At 37.0% G+C, this 23,945-nt stretch overlaps 1 protein-coding gene across 1 annotated transcript in view; it reads left to right on the forward strand.

Annotated features, from left to right (window-relative positions):
• The window catches only part of LOC122817180 (tyrosine-protein kinase Srms-like), a 711,881-nt gene that overhangs the window by 408,731 nt on the left and 279,205 nt on the right, over nucleotides 1–23,945 (forward strand). Inside the window, exon 4 of the mRNA XM_044090394.1 lies at nucleotides 14,069–14,210. Within this exon, the coding sequence (XP_043946329.1) occupies nucleotides 14,069–14,210 (142 nt within the window). The remainder of the gene's footprint in view (nucleotides 1–14,068; nucleotides 14,211–23,945) is intronic.

Here is a 23,945-nt window from a genome sequence, read left to right on the forward strand (position 1 = left end):
AGGTTGAGAGAGGTAGAAGGTGATTCTTTATTGATCTGCAGCCAGTCAATATTGACATCTCCTATTATGATGATTTCATAAAGGATAGTTTTAGATATCCAGGATAGAAAGTGTTCTAAAAAGAGGAACATTATTTCCAGGAGGGATATAAATTGATGCGGTGGCAAGTTTTTTATGGTGGCTAAGTTTAAAGTCAGCTAAAATTATCTCAGCTGGGAGAAAGTCAGATATGGGAAAAGAGATAGGGGAGACAGACAGGCAGTTAGAATATATGATTGTGACTCCCCCTCCTCTTTTTGAAAGTCTGTCATGCCTGAGGATATTGTAGCTAGGGGGAAAATTTCAGAATTAGAAATACTTGGTTTTAACCAGGTTTCACATAAGGCAAGTATGTTTGGGTTAAACTGAGTAATCCAAGCATGACGTGTTTTTTTTTTAACTATACTTTGAATATTTACAGATGAGAGGGTGAGTCTTTTTTGGGGAATAGTATTAGTAATGGATGAGGGAGAGGTGGAAGAGAGCACAGAGGTGGTTGTGGTATTGAAAGTATTTTGAGGAGAATTGTTAGGACCTGGGTTGGGGTGGATGTCTCCTGATAGTAACAGGTTGGATAATATGAAATTGATCATTGGAGAGATTGGGTGCATGTGTGGATATTTGTTTTTGTGGTCGACATGCTGTTTAGGTGTAAGGAAGTATTTGAATCTATGTGTGGCAATAATGGTGAAGTTAGCTAGGGAGGGCGAAATGTGAGTAAAGGTAGATGTGTTGTGGTTTGGAGATAAAGTGAGTGTGGGTGATTTGGTGTGTATAACAGTAGTGCTTTGATAGCATTTGAGAACTGAGAGAAAGAGTAATGTAGTTGAAAGGAGAAGGAGAAATAGTATATTAAGAATAGTAGGCATATTAGTAACTAGAGTAGTGTGAGATAGATGAGATTGTTAGTTCAGAGGGTGATGAAAGACTATAGGAATGGTGTGATGAAAGACTATAGGAATGGTGTAAGAGTGTGAGTACTAAGGGGGTGGGGATTTAAAGATTTGTAGGTGTGCTGTGTTGTATGATTGGCTAGTGAAGTGGGTGGAGGAGGTGCGGCTAACTATAAAGGAAATTGAGTCAAGGGTGGGGAGGAATGGGGGCAGGGTAGGGGAGCATAGTGAGCCCAAGCAATAGCGAGGGCGAACGGAGCCAGCCGCACAAAACCAGATGGAATTAGCCCAGGAAAATCAATCAGCCAGGTTACTTCAGGTATGGTAGTTTGCAGCACTTTTACCGTTTGCAAATAACTTGTGTCCCTGGGTTTGGTTGTTATTAGCAAATGTGTAGGTTTTGCTCCAATTGTTTTTTTCCACTCAAATAAACTTTTTAAGTTGCTTCCAATAAGGAGTAACAGTCACAACCTGTGTGTTTGATTTATTTAAAAATGCTCAGTGAGACCTAAAAGCAGCTGGTGATTGATTTATAAGTAATGCTGCCACCTAGTGGGATAATTTGGAACAAAGTCTACACTGGGGGGGGGGTAGAGCCAGTTGTCCCTGCAAGTGTGCACTACCTTTACAGCAGATTTAAAGCTTAAGGATATATCCACATTAGCTATGTGGAGTGTTTGTTCCCTATATTAGTAAAAATAATTGATTCTTTCTGATGGTACGTACATTTACTTTTGAAACATTGATTCTCAAATGTTTAGGTTGATGCTTGCCTAAAACAGCTTCAGGTTGCAATTGAGGGGACTTCCTGTGGGTGAAGCTAACTGCTCTGTCAGGGAAGAGACAATATAAGAAATATTAGGTGGCTGAAAGTAGTGTACTGGAGTTAGATAGAATATGTGGCGTTAGTTACACAATGCCTAATACCTTGTAGCTACTATGCTGAGTTTCAGACATTTAACATAAATACAATGTTTGGCATTCAGTTAGCTTTTCTGTATGGTTGACAGGTAACAATGACAGCATTAATAATTGGTACACAATGGAGAGCCTTTCAAGAAATTAAAACCAAGTTTCCTTCATTCAAGCAAAAACATATTGGCTTTTAAATTACTTTCTTATAGTAACAACTTTAGTAGGTATGCAAGTGCTTGCAGGGTTCAGCTGTTACCGCACGTTATATAATATGGAGTAACACACTCTCTATACAAGACCAGGAAGTCTAGGACATCTTACTAGAGTAAAAGGAGCACGCAAGGTATCATTTTAAGGAGATGGAAGGCTGCACTGAGTGAGGGGGGGTGGACGACAGAACAGAGAACACTTTCTGTTGGCAGCCTTAACTCAGAGTGCCATTCACATCTGCTAATTTATTAAACAAGTATATGCTAGTAGCTAAAACATAGAGGCTGAGAATTACATTTATGCACTTATGAAAGCAGCAGTCACACACCAGCTATTATATGACTAAAGCCTGTGTTGCTAGATGTAGGCAGCTACCAGTAAAACATTGTAAACTACTAGCTCTCTATAAAAAAAGAATCCTTTTATTTTATGGACAAATAATTGTGATTTAGCAAACACTCACATTAGCTAATCCTTTAACAAGCCCTCATTTGTAAACTCTAACACATATCAAGTCAGGTAGATTCAGTCAGCCACATCGGTCTGTAGCATCAACATACACAAAATAAAAGCACTGTTACTACTGTTACAGGGCAAACCAACATTAACAAAATACAGGCAATATAACAAATGTTACAAGGTAAACCAGTTTTATAAAAGCAGGTTTAGAGACAATATACATAAATGCAGTACTTACTGGTGTGCAGACTTAGCTGGGGACTGTTGGTTCCTTGCTGGGAGGATAGGATTTTAAATATGGTGCCTTGTAGCTAGCCCAGGAAAATTAATCAGCCAGGTTACTTCAGGTATGGCAGTTTGCAGCACTTGTACTGTTTCCAAATAACTTCTGTGTCCCTGGGTTTGGTTGTTTTAGCAAATCTGTAGGTTTTCCTCCAATTGGTTTCCCCACTCAAATAAACTTTTTAAGTTGCTTCCAGTAAGGAGTAACAGTCACAACCTGTGTGTTTGATTTATTTAAAAATGCTCAGTGAGACCTAAAAGCAACTGGTGATTGATTTAGAAGTAATGCTGCCACCTAGTGGTATAATTTGGAACAAAGTCTACACTGTGGGGGGGGGGGGGTCGTCCCTGCAAGTGTGCACTACCTTTACAGCACATTAAAAGCTTAAGGATATATCCACATTAGCTATGTGGAGTGTTTGCTGACTGTATTAGTAAAAATAATTGATTCTTTCTGATGGTATCCACTTACTTGACACGTATTATGGAAGGGTTAGTGCAGCTCAGATCCAGTAACAGATCAGTAATGGGTTATATCTAATAGAATACATTTACTTAGTAATGGGTTATATCTAGCTATATGGAAGAAAACAACAACTATCATAACTGTTTAAGTATCAGAATACTCATATCACAAGTAATATGGCAAACGGTTCAGTACTAGGGCTTTTACTGCTATTCTGATTTCACGGGTAATGTGTTCAGTACTAGGGCCTTTACTTCTTCTTCTTCTTTCGGCTTTTCCCGGTTAGGGGTCGCCACAGCAGATCATCTGTCCACTCATGATTGGCAGTGGAGTTTTACGGTGTAGAGTTGCCAGCCCAGCACCCAACCCTCCACAGAAGGCACACACATGCACACACTCACACCTAGGGCCAATTTAGAGTGTCCAATCCACCTACTGCATGTCTTTTTGATGTGGGAGGAAACCGGAGCACCCAGAGAAAACCCACTCAACCACAGGGAGGACATGCAGACTCCGCACAGAAGGCACCCCAGCCAAGAATCAAACCGGAGAACCTCTTGCTGTGAGGCGACAACGCTAACCGCTGCAATTTCATGAGTAATGTGTTCAGTACTTGGGCCTTTACTGCTGTTCTGATTTCACGAGTAATGTGTCGAGTACTAGGGCCTTTACTGCTGTTTTGATTTCACGAGTAATGTGTTCAGTACTAGGGCCTTTACTGCTGTTTTGATTTCACGAGTATTGTGTTCAGTACTACGGCCTTTACTGCTGTTCTGATTTCACAAGTAATGTGTTCGGTACTAGGGACATTACTACTGTTTTGATTTCACGAGTAGTGTGTTCAGTACTAGGGCCTTTACTGCTGTTCTGATTTCACGAGTATTGTGTTCAGTACTACGGCCTTTACTGCTGTTCTGATTTCACAAGTAATGTGTTCGGTACTAGGGACATTACTACTGTTTTGATTTCACGAGTAGTGTGTTCAGTACTAGGGCCTTTACTGCTGTTCTGATTTCATGAGTAATGTGTTCAGTACTAGGGCCTTTACTGATGTTCTGATTTCACGAGTAATACAGTACAGAGTTCATTACTAGGACCTTCACTGCTCTTCTGATATCACAAGTTATTTGGTCCAGGGTTCAATACTAAGGTCTTTACTGCTGTTCTAACATCACAAGTAATATAGTGTAGAGTTCACATAAACGCCACACAATACAAAGGACCAATGGAGTACAGGGAATATTACTGTGGATGGGCCATGTCACACCCTACATGACTTTAAAATTTACAATAACAGCAGTGAGGTGATTGACAGGAAACATTTTCTTTTATTTTCAAAAGGTTTTAAATTCATCCCCTCTACATGGGGTAATTTAGTGGACAGCTTAATAGACTTGAGGATTTTTCTACGGAAAAAAAAATGTAGATATTATGTTTTAGGGGCAACAGGATGGTGGTACTAATAGTGGTATTAGAAGACCTAGTACCTATAATCCCCCTATACACCCCCAGCTAAAAAAATTTGAAAGGGAGGTCGAAGAAGAAATTAGGAATGTTTACAGGGGTGGATGGCACGGTAAATTTAACATGACTAGAGAAGAAAAGGTACTTCCCAAATCCATTCAAGAAAATAGATACCTGAGGGTGATGCAACCAGACAAAGGTGGAGGGGTGGTCTTCATGGACAGTATTTTGTATTCCAGTAAGATGATGGATATGCTTAATGATACCAACAGGCATGTTAGGGTATCCAAGAATGAGATCAACTTAGAATACCATAAGACTGATTTGGTTTTACAGGACATGCTGAATGACAATTTTATAAACCAGGACACTTTTAAGTATCTCAGTGTGGACATACCCCATATCCCTGCTATTTTTGGGATACCCAAGGTACATAAAAGTGTGGAGGATCCACCCCTGAGACCCACTGTGGCAGCCAATGGCTCTAAAACCCATCCGTTGGCCAAATTTTTGGATATAAAATTAAAAGATATTTGGGTTAGGGCCAATGGTATATTTAAGGACTCCTGGGAATTTTTGAGAAGCATTAATAGCAACATGTATTCAGATTCCTTAATATTTGTAACCCTTGATATATAGGATTTATTTAATGTGATTCCACATTCTACAGTGTCAGAATGATTCCAGGATGCCATTCACCAACATGGAAAACTTGACCACAATAATTTTCTGGTTTATACAGAGTTGATGGATTTGGTTTGAAACACAACTTTATATTTTTTGAGGGTGAGTTGTTTAAACAGATCCAGGGAGTGGCCATGGGGGCAAGTTGTGCCCCTACTTATGCCAACATTGTGCTCATGATTTGGGAAGAGAAGTTTGTGTTCCAGTCTGAATATGCACAATACTGGGTATGTTACAAACGTTACCTGGATGATATTTGCATTTTTTGGAAAGGTAGTATGGAAAAGTTAACAGAATTCATAGACTATTTAAACCATACCACTAATTTTTTGAACTTTACTTCCCATATTACACATGACTATATGAACTTTCCGGACGTCACTATTAAAAAAGACGTCCTAGGGCAGCAGTTTGCATCTAATGTATATAGAAAGGAAACCTTTTCTAACTCATACCTATATTTCACTAGTTCCCATCCATTTAAACAGAAGAGAAGTATTATCAAGGGACAATTTGTCCGTAGTTGTAGGATGGCCTCTTTGGACTCTGACTTCAAAGATGAAAGTCAGAGAGTCAAAGAAATGTTTATATCTAGGAAGTATCCTAACTATTTAATTGATGAGATGTTGGAGGAAGTAAAGAATGGGAGAAAGGATAGGTTTGCCCCTATTTTGGGAACAGGAGATACAAGTGTGATAGTACCAATAAATGTGCAGGGTACCACACAACAACCAGGGGTGACGTTACCAGGGATGAAATCAAGAAACCTTGGGGGTAACTATGTGATGTTTTATAATCAGAATACCTCTAGGGTTAAAAACATTATTACTCAACACTGGAGCAAGTTTAGGTGTTATTCAGAGTTGGACATTTTGTTTACCAATACCCTATGATTCACATATAAAAATGCAGGAACGTCAAGGATTTGCTGGAGCATAATGGTTCTATTGTTTCATGTAAGAAATTGGGAACCTACAAATGTGGGGCATGTGCCCAATGCCCATATATACTTAGACAGGATTCTGCACACATCCTGTCAAGAGACTATCAGATTCAGAGTAGTAGTTTTTCCAACTGTAATAGTGAAGGCTTGATTTATTTAGCCCTATGTAAAACCTGTGGTGCATTTTACACTGGAAAAACTACTTGTAAACTCAAAAGGAGGATTTATGAGCATGTATATGCTATTAGAGTCGAAGATATTAAAAATGCCTTGTTTAAACATACACTGACATGTCCCCAAGCAAAATAGGGCTTCTTTGTTGTAGAGAAGGTGCAATGTGTTGTGAGGGGGGGCCCGTGGGAAAATAGGATAGAGGTGAGAGAAATATTTTGGCAGTTGTTATTGGAAGCCAATAGATTTCCAGGGCTGAATGAATACATATCCATTGCCCCTATTTTAAAAATGAGAGCTGCAAAACTATAAAATACGTACATATATTGTTTTGCAAGTTCCTTTGTTGGTTTTTGATTCAAGTTTATTTATCTGTCCAACACATTGTGATGGCTTTAGTATTTATATATTTATATATTTATTTTAAAGTTCTTTTAAAAAATGTGCATGTTTTTATCTACTTTCATCTGTATTTGTGGCAAGTTGGTAGGTTGTCACGAATATTTTAGTTATAGGATTTAATTGGTGTCAATTAAACAATTGTTTTAACTATTAATTAAATTGGGAGGGGTATATAAGCAGGCACAGCCTTCATTCATTCATTTTACATCTGAAGAAGTCTGGTGGACGAAAATGCTTTGTATTGTGTGGCGTTTATGTGATTAAACCTGCTGCTGCTTACACCTACAGGCTAGTGTTTTATTATTACCTTCTGCCTCTTTGGGTGCCTGTTGTGGTTTTACTGGTTCTTGGTTCTGTGGCACCCTTTCCTTGGAGTTTTTGGACAGTGTAGAGTTCAGTACAAAGACCTTTACTGCTGTTCTGATATCAGAAGTTTTTTGGCACAGAGTTGGTAATACTATGGAGCAGGGTTCATTACTACATTTATTGCTGTCCTGATATCAGAATTAATATGATGCAGAGTTTAGAAGTAGCATCCTTATTGCTGTTCTGATATTGCAAGTATTATGGTACAGGGATTAGTACTAGGGCCTTTACTGTTGTTCTGATATTGGATGGAATATGGTGAAGGGCTGAATAATAGTACCTTTACTGCTGTTCTGATATCACCAGTAATATGGTACAGGGATTAGTACTGGTGCATTTACTGCTGTTCTAATATCACAAGTAATTTGGTACTGAGGTTAGTGCAAGTGCCTTTACTGCGGGTTTGCTGTCACAAGTAATATTGTGCAAAATAATTCCTTACTAGGGCTTATACTGCTGTTCTGATATCACTAGTAATATGGCACAAGGGTTAGTACTACAGTCCTTACTGCTGCCCTGATATCACAAGTAATATGGCACAGGGTTCAGTACTAGGGCCTTTACCATTGCTCTGATATCACAATTAATATGGTACAGGGGTTATTACTAAGGCCCTTATTGCTCTCCTGTTACACAGGTAATATGGTCCAGGGGGTAGCAATATAACCATTACTGCTCTTTTGATATCACAAATAATATAGTGCAGGGTTCATTACTAATGACAGAGAAAAAGAAATAGAAATCAATTTATATATTATTCCAAAATATATTATTATATTAATATATCTTATACAGAATATAACTCTCCACCCTTCTCCCCATTACCCTTGGTGTCCCTCAGGGCTCCATATTAGGTCCCCTTCTTTTCTCCCTCTTTATCAATGACCTCCACACTGTAATCCCAGATGCAACCTCTGTACAATATGTCGATGACTCCACCCTGATTTGCTCAGCCTCTACCCTTACAGATCTTCTTAGTTTTACCCAGAAAACCTTTAATACATTGGAAAACTGGATCTCTAATCAACAGCTGATATTAAACCCTAATAAAACAAAGTTATTGCTCTTCTCCCCTACTCCCAAATCCTATCAACCTTTTTTTACTATAACATCTAACAATGGCACCATAATCTCACCAGATATGTATACCAAACTCCTGGGTGTTATAATAGACAACAACCTCAAATATGATATGCACATAAAACAAACTATTAAAACCGTTAATAAAACCTTGGCTCCCTATACAAACACAAACCTTTTCTCGCCCCTCTCGCTAGGACTGCCATTGCCCATACCCATCTGATTTTAACTCTACTCTATGCCTCGCCAATGCTCACTAACTTGAACAAAACTGATCTCAGCAAGCTCTCTAGCTGCTACAATCAAATTGCCAGGTTTGCCACGGGAACTACCTACAGGACACAGCATTATCAAAACCTAAACCTCTTAAGATGACTAGAACTCCCCAGGCTAATTCGGTATAATCAAATTACTGTAGCATTCAAGGTTATTATCCATCCAGAAAAAAATGCCCTCCCTTAAAAACATTATCCATCCCTATAAAAACACTAGGCCACTTCGTTCCACTACAAAACTCTTGGTTCAATCTGTTAAAGCTAACAACCTATCTAGAGAATCTTTGCATGGAAATTCAGTAGGCAAAACCTGGAATTCGCTCCCATCTGACCTTACTCTGAACCCCTCCCTTAATCAGTTATAAAAAAACCTAACCCAGTATTTTAAAACTCACTGGTTATGTGCTTGCTCTAACCCTGACTAAAGCCTCATCTACTTCCATATCCCTGAAATTTTTTATTCACAGCGACTAACCTCTTACACTAAAAGGTTTGAAAAGAGAAACTGTAATATCTTTGCAGACACTCTGTATATAGCTGCACCTATAGGTTTGATAAGAAAAACTGTAATATATTTGTATATATTTCTGAATATAAACTGTATTCTTCATAGGCTTGAAATGTGAGACTGTAACTTGTATGTTAATACAACATGTTTGTGCATATACTGTAACTTGCTTGTCTTTATCTGCTTGTAAGTTTGGAGCTTTTCTCCCTGGGCCTCCGCTGAAAATGGACATGTATTCAGTCAGACTAGCCCGGTCAACACATGTAAAATAAATAATAAAATAAAGTAAAAAATAAATAAATAAATATTCTCTTTACTCTAGCTCTGTTGCTTAAGAATCAAAGATAATGCCAAAGTAATGGAGGATAAAGGCACAAAGTCAGGGACAAGTTTTAAAATATTACCCTGATTGACTTAGAAACTTAGTAGAACGAGACATCATGCATCTGCATTTTCTGAACAATAAGAAGCGCAAACCTCTAATGTCTGCAAATTCTGACTGACTATAATCCTCAGTGATTTATTAGGAAATCAAGTTTTATAAGGGGCAGAATAAAAATATGAGGTAAAATCAGTGACAGCTATGCGGTATGTGCTTCACATATATAGAGAGCCCACCCCTTCAGAGTCCAGTCACAGTGAAGTCCATCAGTGGTTATTCCTGGGGCCTCTCTTTTTTGGTATCTGCCTCTTTGAAGTCAAAGCCATTGTCAAGGGCCTCTGCCTGAAGAAATTTGCAGATGATTGCAAATTAAGAGCAGTCATAGAATCTTCCACTGACACTAAAGTTCTCCAATAAGGGACTACTGGTGTCAGAGGGGTTCATGTTAGAACGTCGGCAACTGACTATATCGACAAGTAGCCCTGCAGCACGAAATAAACGAAAACTCAAAGCATCGAAATTTCAAATAACCGACACTTACTTCATCGAGACGACTTCACCGACAATCCACTTTACCGACAATGCGCTACACCCACATCCCATATTACAGGTAAAGGGTATTAACATATGTTGAGTGGGGGATGTAGTTATAATGTCAGACTAAGTGACATACGTTTATAAATACATCCCCTACCTCACATATGTTAATACCCGTTACCTGTAATACGCGATGTTGGTGTAGCGCGTTGTCGGTGAAGTGGATGTCGGTTATTTGAAATTTCGATGCTTTGAGGTTTCGTTTATTTCGTGCTGCAGGGCTATTTGTCGACATAGTCAGTTGTCGAAGTTCTAACATGAACCCTGTCAGAGTTATGGACTAACACAGTATGCCAAGAAATGCATAACAGTATTTTTCATGAAGAAGGACATCCCTGGTAACTACCATATTGACAACACACCCATAAGAGTTGACCCAGTAGTCAGGGACATGGGGACTCATGTAAATATTAATCTAGATCACTTGTCTAAAGTAATGACAAAATCATTCTACTCCGCGTATGGCATCTAGGTCCAAGGAGGTAGTTGTTTCACCGTATTGATCGCTCATAAGACCTATCATTGGGTACGGTACCCCCTTTGGTATGTACCTAACCAGGCACATCCAACCATTGGAATGTCCACAGCGATTCCTCACTGAAAGCATGCAGAGTGTAAATAACATGTCCTTTGCAGACCACTTCAAAGCCCTATCCCTATATTCTCTGTCCTACAGACTGTTGAGGGAAGAGCTATGAATGGCATACAAGGCATGTTCTGGCCCCACTCTGATGGACCTCTTGCATAAAAGCAAAATGAACAGCACCATAACTACCTGTTCTAAAGACTTAAACCTTGCCTTTGATATAAATAGGACCTGCTGGAGACACAGGTATATATCCCAGAGACTACCCCTTCTGTGGAACATGCTCCCCATCCATGTGCAGCAGAGGTCCTTCCTGGCCCATTTCAACTGTAACTTGGACAATTGGATGAGGGATCAGAAATTCACGCCTGGTTTGGCACCTATGACTCTAATGGACATAGGCAGCCTGTAAATGGTTTATCTCCTAAGTCCTACCTGTAAATATTTCATTTCCCAAGCCCCTGATTACACTAATCAAGGGTACCAGAACTTGTCAGTGATTTGGGATGCATATCTAGATTTAACAAGACCTCAGGGTTTGCTAGCCTAGTACTCAGTGATGAGCCTATGATATGTTTTCTTTTTAAAAGTATCATCAAGGATAGCAAGCTCCATGGCATAAGGGGATAAAGTTCTGATTGAGACCCAGATTATGTGGGATTGATTAGCTACCAAGCATTGGAGGATCAAGTGGGTAAAAGTAAGAATGCATGGCTGATACCCTTATCAGGGGGGTTGGTAATTCAGACCACTTCAACAGTAACAGCTAGCAGAGGGCAAATATCAAGCAAACGCAGCATAAAAGGCTAAAACAAGCTCCCGTAAGCACTGCATTCAAGCACCTGCTAGCTCTGTGACGCATGCCACATCCAGAAAGGATGCCTGCATTGTGGATCTTCCAGCCACTCAGGCTGCTGGGGGGGCATAGGGCATTGGAAACCCTAACAATTCACTGGGTGATGACCCAATTTAGGTCACAATGATTAGGAGAGCTGATTACAGCATGGAATGGCTGATGGTCTGTAGGCAGCAGATCAATGATGTACCCATACAGCTGCTATAAATAAACAAACAAATAAATGCATTTACTTAAAAATATATAAATGATTTAATTACCAGTAAGGTGAAGGAAAGTGGGGTCACAATATAAAATCGTAGGTATGAAGGGCTGAATTTATTGCAGTTTGGTTAAGTAGCACAGCTCCTGATTGGTAAAGCAATATCTGGAAAGTCAAGACAATGGGAATAGAGCAGTATACTAATTAGGATCTATATGTTCAAAGTACTGACACATTTATTAAAAAGGTTGATGAAAAAGCAATCAGCTTTTAGAAGTGGTTGTTTTTTGTCTATTTAATTAGCAGATTTTCAAATCAGTAAGAGTGGAAAGCAATTGATTTTTGTGGAATTACATAAACTGTATCTATATTTATTATCTATTAATAAATGCTGTCTGAAAGATTTTTTTTTCTCTTAAGTAGATGAATTACTTCCCCTTTTTCAGACCATACTGTTTTTGACTTCTTCCTTAACTGGCATATAGAGGACTCCTCTGGCTCATAATGTTAAGTGCTATGGCAGCGTTTGTTGGCAGCACTATATTATGGAATGAGACCACAGTAACTATAAATCAACACTCTCCATTTCATTTCAGTCCAGAAGAGAGTCTCCATGACACCAACAGCAGCTGCCTATTGGTCTTGTTACACATCAATCACAATGAACTGTGTCTGTTAATTGGTCAGTTCTGATGGTGAAGAGTAGTGGTTTAGGTTGTGCTGTTGAGAAGTATTCCATGCACATTACCTCTGCTAAAGCTGCATTACAGGCAATGCACAGTCAAGGCAAAGTAAGAGTGAATAATTTTAATAACACAAAGTGATTCGGTCATAGGAAACAATTAGTCAAAATTCAACAGGGTTGGCAGTGGAAAGGAGAGGTGGTATAGAGGTAATTTGTGCTATTATACCTTGCATTGTTAGAAAATGTTTTTATTATTTCACTGTTTTGATATATGCATCATAAGAGGTGAGTTTATAAGTGCATATTTTTGTAGTGTGAGAGCAGCTAGGATACAGAATATGAAGGCTTCTATGATCTTTATTATAAAGAGAGATAAAAATGGCTGTATCAAAGATGCTGCCATGGAAGTGAAATGAGTGTATCTTGTGATAGCAGTATTGAAGAGCTCAGGAGTAAGGAGAATTGAAAATGATTAGTTTAATGATAATGAATGTATTTTCAGTAAGTATTGGTCCTAATAATTGTTGTGGAAGATATAAAAAGTGTGAATAAACTGATGCTTTATGTAGCCTTCAGAAATGAACTATGAAAAAACTGCTGAGTGAAGACCTAAGAGAAGAGACTGAGAGTAGAAGTGGAGGTAGATGTTTTGCCACTAAGGATTATGTGTCATAAAGTCCGATTAGAATTCAAATACAACATAGGAATGAGTACTGTTTTGGTGATGGTCTATTCAACTGTTGCTGCATTTGAATGTGCAGCACTTGGTTTCTGATGGGCAGGCTAGGTGGAATATTTGACAGTGACAAGGGCCTGCTGTGATTGGCAATGTAAGATGGCACAATCCTGTATAAATAAAAGATGCCTATCTGTGCAGCATGCAGGGTGGAGAAGATACGCTTGATTTTCTCCCTATTTTAAGTTGTAAATGAAAATAATTATAAAATAGATTATATATGTACTGAAATTAAGCTGCTTTACAGAATTTTTAGAAACTAGTATAGTCAAGAGAGTGGAGCAACAGAGAAGATACGAACATTATACTGCCAATGAGAGAAATGACAAGCATCTCTGTATGGATGCTGATATAAAGTTATGAAGATTTTGGACGGAAGTGCTGATACAAGACAGTCACAGTACACAGAGTTTAATAGAATAAGACATAAAATGTATTTTAGGAATATGTGAAAATGTTTAGATAATGGTGCTGTGGAATAAATGAGGTGAAATGAGATTAAGGGTGATATGAAATTGTTTATAATCATATGCATCCATTTGTTAGTTATGAGTTTGAAGAACCCAACTTTTACAAACACTTAAGCATTTGAGCTAGTTCATTATTTGTAAATGCCTTTCAGATGAGACATTAATAAGTAGCAAAGCTGCATGACGTTTTAGCATGGATTCAGAAAAAGTGGGGTAAAAGCATGATATTTGCTGATTTTTATCTTTGATAGGATATATACAATTACCCATTTCTAAACTGGTGCATATACTGCAGCTATATGCTCAGAAATAATAGATGTTTTGTATTATGTTATTGTGATGCTATCAAGGTCAATGATTTCTTAAAAATCATTTTGTTTTTGTATTCTTGAGACAGAACTGGTATAACCTTGAGGAATGGGAACGTCCTCGTACGGAGTTCATATTCAAAGAGAAGTTGGGAGAAGGCAACTCTGCAGAAGTCTGGGAAGGCATATGGAAAAAGAAATACCCTGTAGCAATTAAAGTTATTAAAGGAGGTGTGTACTGGTACAAACGTTTACATATTCTGATTTTACTTTATGCCTTTTTCTGTGAACATATGTATTTAGTCTACTTTAGTATTGTGTTTCTATTCATAAACACCGATAAAGACATATATATATATATATATATACATGCAGATTAGTTATTATTATTAATATCATTACTGCTGTATCTGCCTAGGGTGAGCTGTTTGTTTTATAATAGTCACTAGTTAAATGGATTCATGAATAACGTAAACCTGTTGCACACACATTTGACAGTGCTAGACCTGCTCATTCTTGGAAGTGAAATTGTGATCCTTGAATTTACACACTTTTCCAGTAACAGCTGACAGGTGAAAGCGTCAGGAAGATGAATGGAAGTGCCTGATTCTTCTTCATTACAATTTGAAGCAAGTTTTTATATTTTAATGAATCATAATTTATAGCTTATTAAAATATTATACTCAAGTGCAAACAATGATATCAAAAATATACAGTAGACTAAAATTAACAGACTTAAAAAAACAGTTTGACTTTTCCAAATCAGAAGATAAGAAACAAACTAATATTATTCTTAAAAAATGTAAAGTTTACTCTGTGTAAAGTCATATTATTTATGGTGGATACTTTTACTACCCAACAGCTGGAGATCCTAGTGCAGTACTTCTCACAGTTCAACCCTTGCACATTATTTAAAATTAATGATTGTTATATAATTTGACATAAATAATGACTACTTTTCTAGACCTCATTGACTTTATGTCAGCCACCTACATCCTCCACAATATTTCCCATTAACATTTGTTATTTTGTAGAGTTATGATCAGAAACCCAGTCATAATTCTCTATATTGTTTTCCTGATATTGGTCCATAAACATGGCACTGCATGCACTATAGTACAGTTAGTGATGTTAGTTATTACTGTTAACACAGTCAGGTTGACAATATTATAGTGCTATTTCTTTCCACACATGGCCATTGTTAAGTGTTACGAAAAGTACACTGATGAGTTTTTAGATCACAGCCCATGATAAATGTAGATGACAGATTTAAGACAAATTAGTTTTTAAGGAAATATTAATTCCACTGTATGCTGTGCATATTTAGAAGAAGCAAGAATCAGTAAGTCAAGACAACAACTTTTCTCTGGCAAAGGTGACCAGGTAGTGGCTAACTGTGTAGAGGCATCCAGACAAAATATTACTTTTCTTTATTGTCTATTTGTTCTTCTAAGGAGAGAGCATCATCTGTTATACAGTATAGTAGATATCGTACATTTAAGTTGACACCACTGAGACAGAATATTGCATTGCCTTTCTGTGGTTTAGGTGTGATGGGGCCTGAGGGTGGGGGTGGCAGATGACTATCTTTTGGTAAGGAACTAGAAGCAAATTTAGTTTTAAGTGGTCAGTAGGAATGTGAAACAATAGTGACTGATTGTCCCTCATAAGTACAAACACAAAATTGTGAATTCTGTCATTTACATACTAACATCTAGACTGCAGTATTTAGCAGAATTCCCCTTCCTCCAAGGAACAGCAGTCTCTGAGTTAGTGTACGTAAAGCAGCAGTCGTGTGGGGGTGCAGACTGCCATTCCTCTTTCCTACAACACAAACTGCTGAAGGGAATTGCAATGTTTTTAACAGGACATTTTGTGAAAGCACTTTTTAAATGTTGTTTACTTAACACTCACATTTCCATTGTGAAGCCTTTCAGTTTATGTAACCTCACCTCCAGTTATTTTGAATGCCACTTTTGTATCAAAAGCTATTTTTGTCCTTTCTAAACAAGAAAAGTAACAATCTCTGTGGACTTCCTCATTGTACATGTGGTCAAAGTTAAATATCTAATATGGACAGAATTGCCGTTTGATACTAGGAAATGCACACTTGTAATTCCAGTAAATTAGCTTCTTAAAGCTGTGAATCAATGGAGATCATCACAAATTATTCCTGACTTGGCAAGACTTTTTAGCATTGCTAACACAGGTGATGAGCCCTTATAAATGCAGGCACTGAGATACCAGACCAATTGCATCACATTATCCTTTTTGCATTTTCAGTAATTTATTGCTGTGCTTCCCTTTACCTCTTCAGTTCCAAAACAGGATGTCATAAGAAATTAAAACTAAGAGGTGTATCAAAGAAAAAGTAATATAAAAGTGCTCAGGTCACTTTTATAAGCCCAATGAAGGTAGAGAAAACTTTGTACTCGCTGGAGACCATGACTAGTCTTTGGTTACTTAATGCCGTTCAGGGCACATTAAAATGCCAACAGATAATGCACTAAATTTAGGTTCATCAGAATAAATTCAGTAAATTGGAGGTTCAATGAAATTAAGACTATTGTAGTGTGTACAGCACTTCTGCAGGGAAAGGGACATACCTGCATGCATCTCCACATGGGTCTATAGTGCAACATCGAACGCTAAAAACAGCGAACGATGTTACATCGACACATTTTCAGCGAAAGCTGAAAATGTCAAATACACAGAACAGCGATTTCTTTCCTAGGGAAAGAAATCGCTGTTCCAACCCCCACAAAAAAAAAAAAAAAAAACATTACACACTTCCAAACACATACACACATACTCAGTCCTAATTATACCCCCCAAAAAACAGTAAACAACTAAATACACATATGCACATAACCCAACCATACATTTAACGAAAAAAAACCCAGTAAACATTTTAAACCATAAGCACTTACCTTAACCTGCACTCTAACCCTAAGGTCAGTAACTCTCACACATTTACATAAACAGCTCCAAACACATACACACTTACCTTAACCCTAATTCCACCCCCCCAAAACAAAAGTAAACAACTGAAAACACGTACACACGTAACTCAACCATACATCTAACACAAAATATAAAACAGTAAACACTTTCATACATATGCACTTACCTTAACCCGCACGCTAACCCTAAGGTCAGTAACTGTTGCACAATCATGCTCGGGAGCTATACCGGACAAGGGACCACACTACACTTCAGAACATGGCAAAACAACGAAGCGGTCAAGCGACTTCTTTCCCAGGGAAAGAATTCACTGAACAGCCACTTCGCTGTTTTGCCTGTTCGCTCTACATGTGTCGACGAAAATGCATTCGACATAATGCATTTTCGTTGTACTCATAGGAACCCTCTCCACATCCCTCCTAACATCAGAGTCACAAAATCCAGGAGAAGAGAGCCACCCCTTGTCATGTTTGCAAACACACTTATTAATACTAAATACTGCAGTAGCCCCTGTTGTGATGAACTGTCACTTCAGTAAGTTCGTTCCTATGAATGCAGATTAAGCATTTTGCCAACTAGCCAATCCACCAACTGTTTATCAAAGATCCATGTTTGGGCACCATTCCCTGACTGTGTGTGGAGATGTGCTGCACCTGATGTCACCCTCATTTCATGAACAATACAAGATGGATATGAGCTACAAGATTTCTGTGGAGACCCCATTTCTTCCAGCAAGTATGACTACTGGTGTACATATTCATTAGGGATAAAAGGAAGACAAAGACAGCATTTGTGAGGGTAGCCATGCCAGTGCTTTGTCCATGTTTTGGCAGTCTGTCTAACTTGATCTGCTCCCATTTATATTTATTATTTATTTATTTATTTTTATTTAACATTTGTTTACCAGGAAAGTCCGACTGGACACAGGTCCTTTTTCAACAGAGTCCCAGGGAGAAAAGCTCCATGAGTAACAGTAAATTTTCATACACACATTACAATAATCAATAAAGTATAAAGTAAACAAAATATAGTATACATAAGAACATACAAATTTGTTACATCTTGACAACAAAACCTAGGCTTTGAACATAGCTAGTATTATTTGTAGGTATGACATGTCAAGATATAAGGTTAAGACAGGTCGGTAGGAACAAAGGATTAAACACCGTGGGAGAAGCTGGATATGTTTTGGGTATACTGTGATGTATCAGAGCACTCATACATCACACTCATGAGGGGTTAGTGCAGGAACATAGCCACTTATTTTTTAGATAAGCTTTAAGTTATGGCTTAAAGTGGTTAGTGGATGAGACTGAGATAATGAATTTAGGTAGGGAGTTCCATATACGAGATATATAGCTGGAAAATAAAGATTCTCCTGCAGTGGTGTTTGGCCTTGGAGACAGTGAGTAAGTTGAAATGAATCCAAATGAACCAGGAATCCAGGAAGCCAATTAGATAATGTACGAACAATCCATCTTTAATAAAACCAACAGTTTTAGCGCTTTCATCTCGTGATAGAGACTTCATCAGAAACAATTAACCACATTTAGTTAAACATTTATATAGTGTTTGAATCAATGACATCACATAATAATTAACATTTAAACCAACACCAACCTAAAAATGTATATGAAGCTAGACTGTATATATTAAATGTATATACCTATTATATTGTTGTGAAATTTCATTTTAGTATATAATGGCACCTTGGGTCTTATTTAAAACACAAAATTTAGTTTAAAAACTTTATTAAAATACATTGTTATATAATAAACTTCTGAATAATAATAAATAAATATATTATGTAAGTTATATAAAAAATTCTATAGAAAATCTTAACTAATATGTAAATGTGTAAACTTGTTCCAATTGAACATTTCAACTTTAAAATGTAAAAAATAGTGTATATAAAAATATATATATATATATACATATATATATATATATATATATATATATATATATATATATATATATATATATATATAAAATGTTGTTCAAATATTGTTGGCCCTTTCAATAAGTAAAGGTACTAATGATACAGTTTCATTTAGTCCTGGGGAAACATAGAAGCCAGGCTAAACTGCCATTGGCTTTCCTTCTTTTTTAACAAGTTTTTCCAGTCACCGCCCCTGGTATCTATTTTTATAGTGTCTAAAATGCCAAAGACAAATTTCTTGAATTCAACACAAGAGGTGCTATGTTTATACAGAGCATTAGTGTTCTTGTGATTCTTAATATCATTTAGATGCTCATAAATTCTATTTTTAAGAAGTCGTTCGGTCTTGCCTACATAAAAATATTTACAGGTACAACACAAAGCCAGGTATACCACTCCTCTGGTGTTACAATTACCATTTTGTAAGTGTACCTTGCTGTTCATAATATTGTTTAACATTAAAATTGGCTCAACACAAATATAAGAACAATAGTGACATATGCCACATCTTTTTGTACCTTGTTTGTTTTGGAAAGTATTAGGTCTTTTGTATTCCAAAAGTTGTTTCATATTGAAACCCATTTTGTTGACAAATCTGGGTGTATTACCCAATTTCTTGTATATACCATCATTTGATCTAAAAATATTCCAATTCTTTTGGAAAATATTTTTGATAGCAGGGGTTCTTGTGTTATATGTTAAAACACAAGTGGTGTTAAAATCATGAATGTTTTCTCCCCCGACTGTAGTATTTTCAGAAGAACCTAATAGGGGGGTGTATTTTTGACCCCATTGATGGTAAACATTTTGTAGAGTGGAATTAATCAAATATGTGGGGTATCCCCTCTCCAAAAACATTTCTCTTAACAAAGTGAATTCATTTTCCAGATCTTCTTTGTGGGAGGTCATCCTGGCGATTCTAATAGCTTGCCCTTTTATTATACTAACCTTTTGTGATATAGGATGGTAGCTCTCAAAATGTAAGTAGGCATTACAGAATGTTTTCTTTCTGAATATTTTTGATTTAAACTGTTTATTAGATTTGTCCTTGATAATACAAGTGTCAAGGTAATTGATACTCATTGTGTTATATTGAAAAGTAAAAGAAAGGAAGTCAGTACTACGATTGATGTAGTCTATAAATTTAATGATTTCTTCTTCACGGCCTCCCCACAAAATAAAAATGTCGTCCAGGTATCGGAGATATAGTTTAATATGGGGCCAAAATGGGCCATCAAATACATATTGTGTTTCCCATCCTAGTAGGACCAAATTGGAATATACTGGTGAACAAGTAGCACCCATAGGTACACCAGTAACTTGTTGATAAAATTCCCCTTCGAAACATAAGAAATTGTTTTCAAGAACTATGTTCATCAACTCACATATTAAATTTACCTTATCATTCTCAAGGTCCGAGAATTTAAATAGTACTCCCTCAAACAAAGTCATCCCTTCGTTTTTGGGAATACATGTGAACAAGTCCTTTATGTCTATGGTTAAAAACAGAACATCATCTTGAAATAAATCTTGTTTGACACTTTTTAGAAATTCCCATGAATCTTTTAATAAATGAGGGGTCTTATGAACTACATGTTGTATATAAGAATCAATGAATACAGATAATGAATGTGTTTTAGATCCCTTGGCCGCCACTATTGGTCTGAAAGGAGGCCTGGAAATATCCTTATGTATTTTTGGTATTCCAAAAAATACCGGAATTTTAGGAAATTTTGTAAAAAGAAAGTCATACTCACTAGGACTAATTCTCCCTTCCAAAAGATATTCCTCTAAATAACTATTGATTCTGGAATAAGAGATGTTGATTTGATTTTTGGAAGTGTGACTATAAGTACTCTCGTCAAATAATAAATTTTGCATGGCGTTGGAATAATCCATACTTTTGAAAATTGCAATTCCCCCACCTTTGTCGGGAACCATAATGCGAATGCTGTAATTATTTCTTAAGTCACATAGTAAATTAAACTAATTCTTGGTTAAATTCCAATAATCCAACCTATAATTTTGTTTGAATTCATTATATATATCTTCCATGACCAATTTTTCATAAGTTTCCAGTAAGGGATGTAAAGGTGGATTATACACACTCTTCTTTTTTAATCTCTTATCAATGTCTGTAGTGTTTCTAACATTGTCCTGCAAAGGTTCTAAGAGTATCTCTAAGTTTAATTTTCTCACAAAAAGCTTCAAAGCTTCTATATTTTCTACAAGATCACCTCTATTGGATGGAATAAACTTAATGCCCTTTGAAAAAAGGTTAAAATGGTCATCAGTAATAGTCAAATCCGAATAATTGTAAATAGTGAAACCTCCTCTTTTAAAAACAATATTTTCTTCTGGTATAGAAGGAATATCAAAAGTGTCCGGGTCTAGTATGCATTCATGGGATGGGGAAACTGATTTCTTTTCTGGGGATAGTAAGTTCTGTTGTATTCCCCTTTCTTGTTGTAATACTGTGCCAGTCTCTCCAAGCGCCTGAGAGTGGGAAAATCAACAAAAATAAAAAACAATAATTTGTGACAGTGAGTAAGTTCTTATTGTTAGAGCAAAGTGGTCTGCTGGAACTGTAAGGAAGGATGAGATTTTGTAGTGCAGGGGTTCTAGTTGGTTGTGTTATAATTTTGTGAGTTAAGAGAGAGTTGGTTGTAAAGAATAATGTTGGGAAGCTCAAGCCAGTCTAGTATCCTTAAAGGTGTACAACGATGTGTTCTATATGGGAAGTCAGATGTAAACTTAGCAATTTTATTATAACATGCTTTTAGCTTAGATAAGTCAGTTTTCCTTAGATTAGTTAAAATTGGAGAGGCATATAGTAGAGTGAAGAGCAGATGGGTTTGTGCTAATCTAATTTTGGCCATTGTGGTCAGGAATCCTTTGAGCCTATATAGACTTCCAAGTTTCTTATGGACTTTTTTTATAGTTAGGGAGACGGGCAAGTCAAATTTTAGGGTATTGTCTATTCCCACTCCAAGAAGCTTTGTATGGATTGTCGAGAAGATGACAGTATTTTCTTTTGCTATTATGTTAAATGGTGGGCATGGGATAGATGTTTTGTTAGGTTGGAAGAGCAATAATTTAGTTTTGTTTGGGTTCAGGATTAGATGGGCATTGGCTAACCATGTTTCAACAGAAGTGAAAGATTCCTGTGTTTGAGAATAAAGAGTTGATAGAGAAGTGGCAGCACAGATCAGTGTTGAATCATCTGCAGACTGTATTATAGAACGATGTGGAGTAGCTGTGTGTAGATTATTAGTCACAGATAAGTGTTGAATCATCTGCATACTGTATTATAGAACCATGTGGAGTAGCTGTGTGTAGATTATTAGTCACAGATAAGTGTTGAATCATCTGCAGACTGTATTATAGAACCATGTGGAGTAGGTGTGTGTAGATTATTAGTCACAGATAAGTGTTGAATCATCTGCATACTGTATTATAGAACCATGTGGAGTAGCTGTGTGTAGATTATTAGTCACAGATAAGTGTTGAATCATCTGCATACTGTATTATAGAACCATGTGGAGTAGCTGTGTGTAGATTATTAGTCACAGATAAGTGTTGAATCATCTGCAGACTGTATTATAGAACCATGTGGAGTAGGTGTGTGTAGATTATTAGTCACAGATAAGTGTTGAATCATCTGCATACTGTATTATAGAACCATGTGGAGTAGCTGTGTGTAGATTATTAGTCACAGATAAGTGTTGAATCATCTGCAGACTGTATTATAGAACCATGTGGAGTAGCTGTGTGTAGATTATTAGTCACAGATAAGTGTTGAATCATCTGCAGACTGTATTATAGAACCATGTGGAGTAGCTGTGTGTAGATTATTAGTCACAGATAAGTGTTGAATCATCTGCAGACTGTATTATAGAACCATGTGGAGTAGCTGTGTGTAGATTATTAGTCACAGATAAGTGTTGAATCATCTGCATACTGTATTATAGAACCATGTGGAGTAGGTGTGTGTAGATTATTAGTCACAGATAAGTGTTGAATCATCTGCAGACTGTATTATAGAACCATGTGGAGTAGCTGTGTGTAGATTATTAGTCACAGATAAGTGTTGAATCATCTGCAGACTGTATTATAGAACCATGTGGAGTAGCTGTGTGTAGATTATTAGTCACAGATAAGTGTTGAATCATCTGCAGACTGTATTATAGAACCATGTGGAGTAGCTGTGTGTAGATTATTAGTCACAGATAAGTGTTGAATCATCTGCAGACTGTATTATAGAACCATGTGGAGTAGGTGTGTGTAGATTATTAGTCACAGATAAGTGTTGAATCATCTGCAGACTGTATTATAGAACCATGTGGAGTAGCTGTGTGTAGATTATTAGTCACAGATAAGTGTTGAATCATCTGCAGACTGTATTATAGAACCATGTGGAGTAGCTGTGTGTAGATTATTAGTCACAGATAAGTGTTGAATCATCTGCAGACTGTATTATAGAACCATGTGGAGTAGGTGTGTGTAGATTATTAGTCACAGATAAGTGTTGAATCATCTGCAGACTGTATTATAGAACCATGTGGAGTAGGTGTGTGTAGATTATTAGTCACAGATAAGTGTTGAATCATCTGCAGACTGTATTATAGAACCATGTGGAGTAGCTGTGTGTAGATTATTAGTCACAGATAAGTGTTGAATCATCTGCAGACTGTATTATAGAACCATGTGGAGTAGGTGTGTGTAGATTATTAGTCACAGATAAGTGTTGAATCATCTGCAGACTGTATTATAGAACCATGTGGAGTAGGTGTGTGTAGATTATTAGTCACAGATAAGTGTTGAATCATCTGCAGACTGTATTATAGAACCATGTGGAGTAGGTGTGTGTAGATTATTAGTCACAGATAAGTGTTGAATCATCTGCAGACTGTATTATAGAACCATGTGGAGTAGGTGTGTGTAGATTATTAGTCACAGATAAGTGTTGAATCATCTGCAGACTGTATTATAGAACCATGTGGAGTAGCTGTGTGTAGATTATTAGTCACAGATAAGTGTTGAATCATCTGCAGACTGTA

Source organism: Protopterus annectens, chromosome 12.part0, assembly GCF_019279795.1.
Source record: "Protopterus annectens isolate FY-2018-M chromosome 12.part0, PAN1.0, whole genome shotgun sequence".
NCBI lineage: Eukaryota > Metazoa > Chordata > Ceratodontiformes > Protopteridae > Protopterus > Protopterus annectens.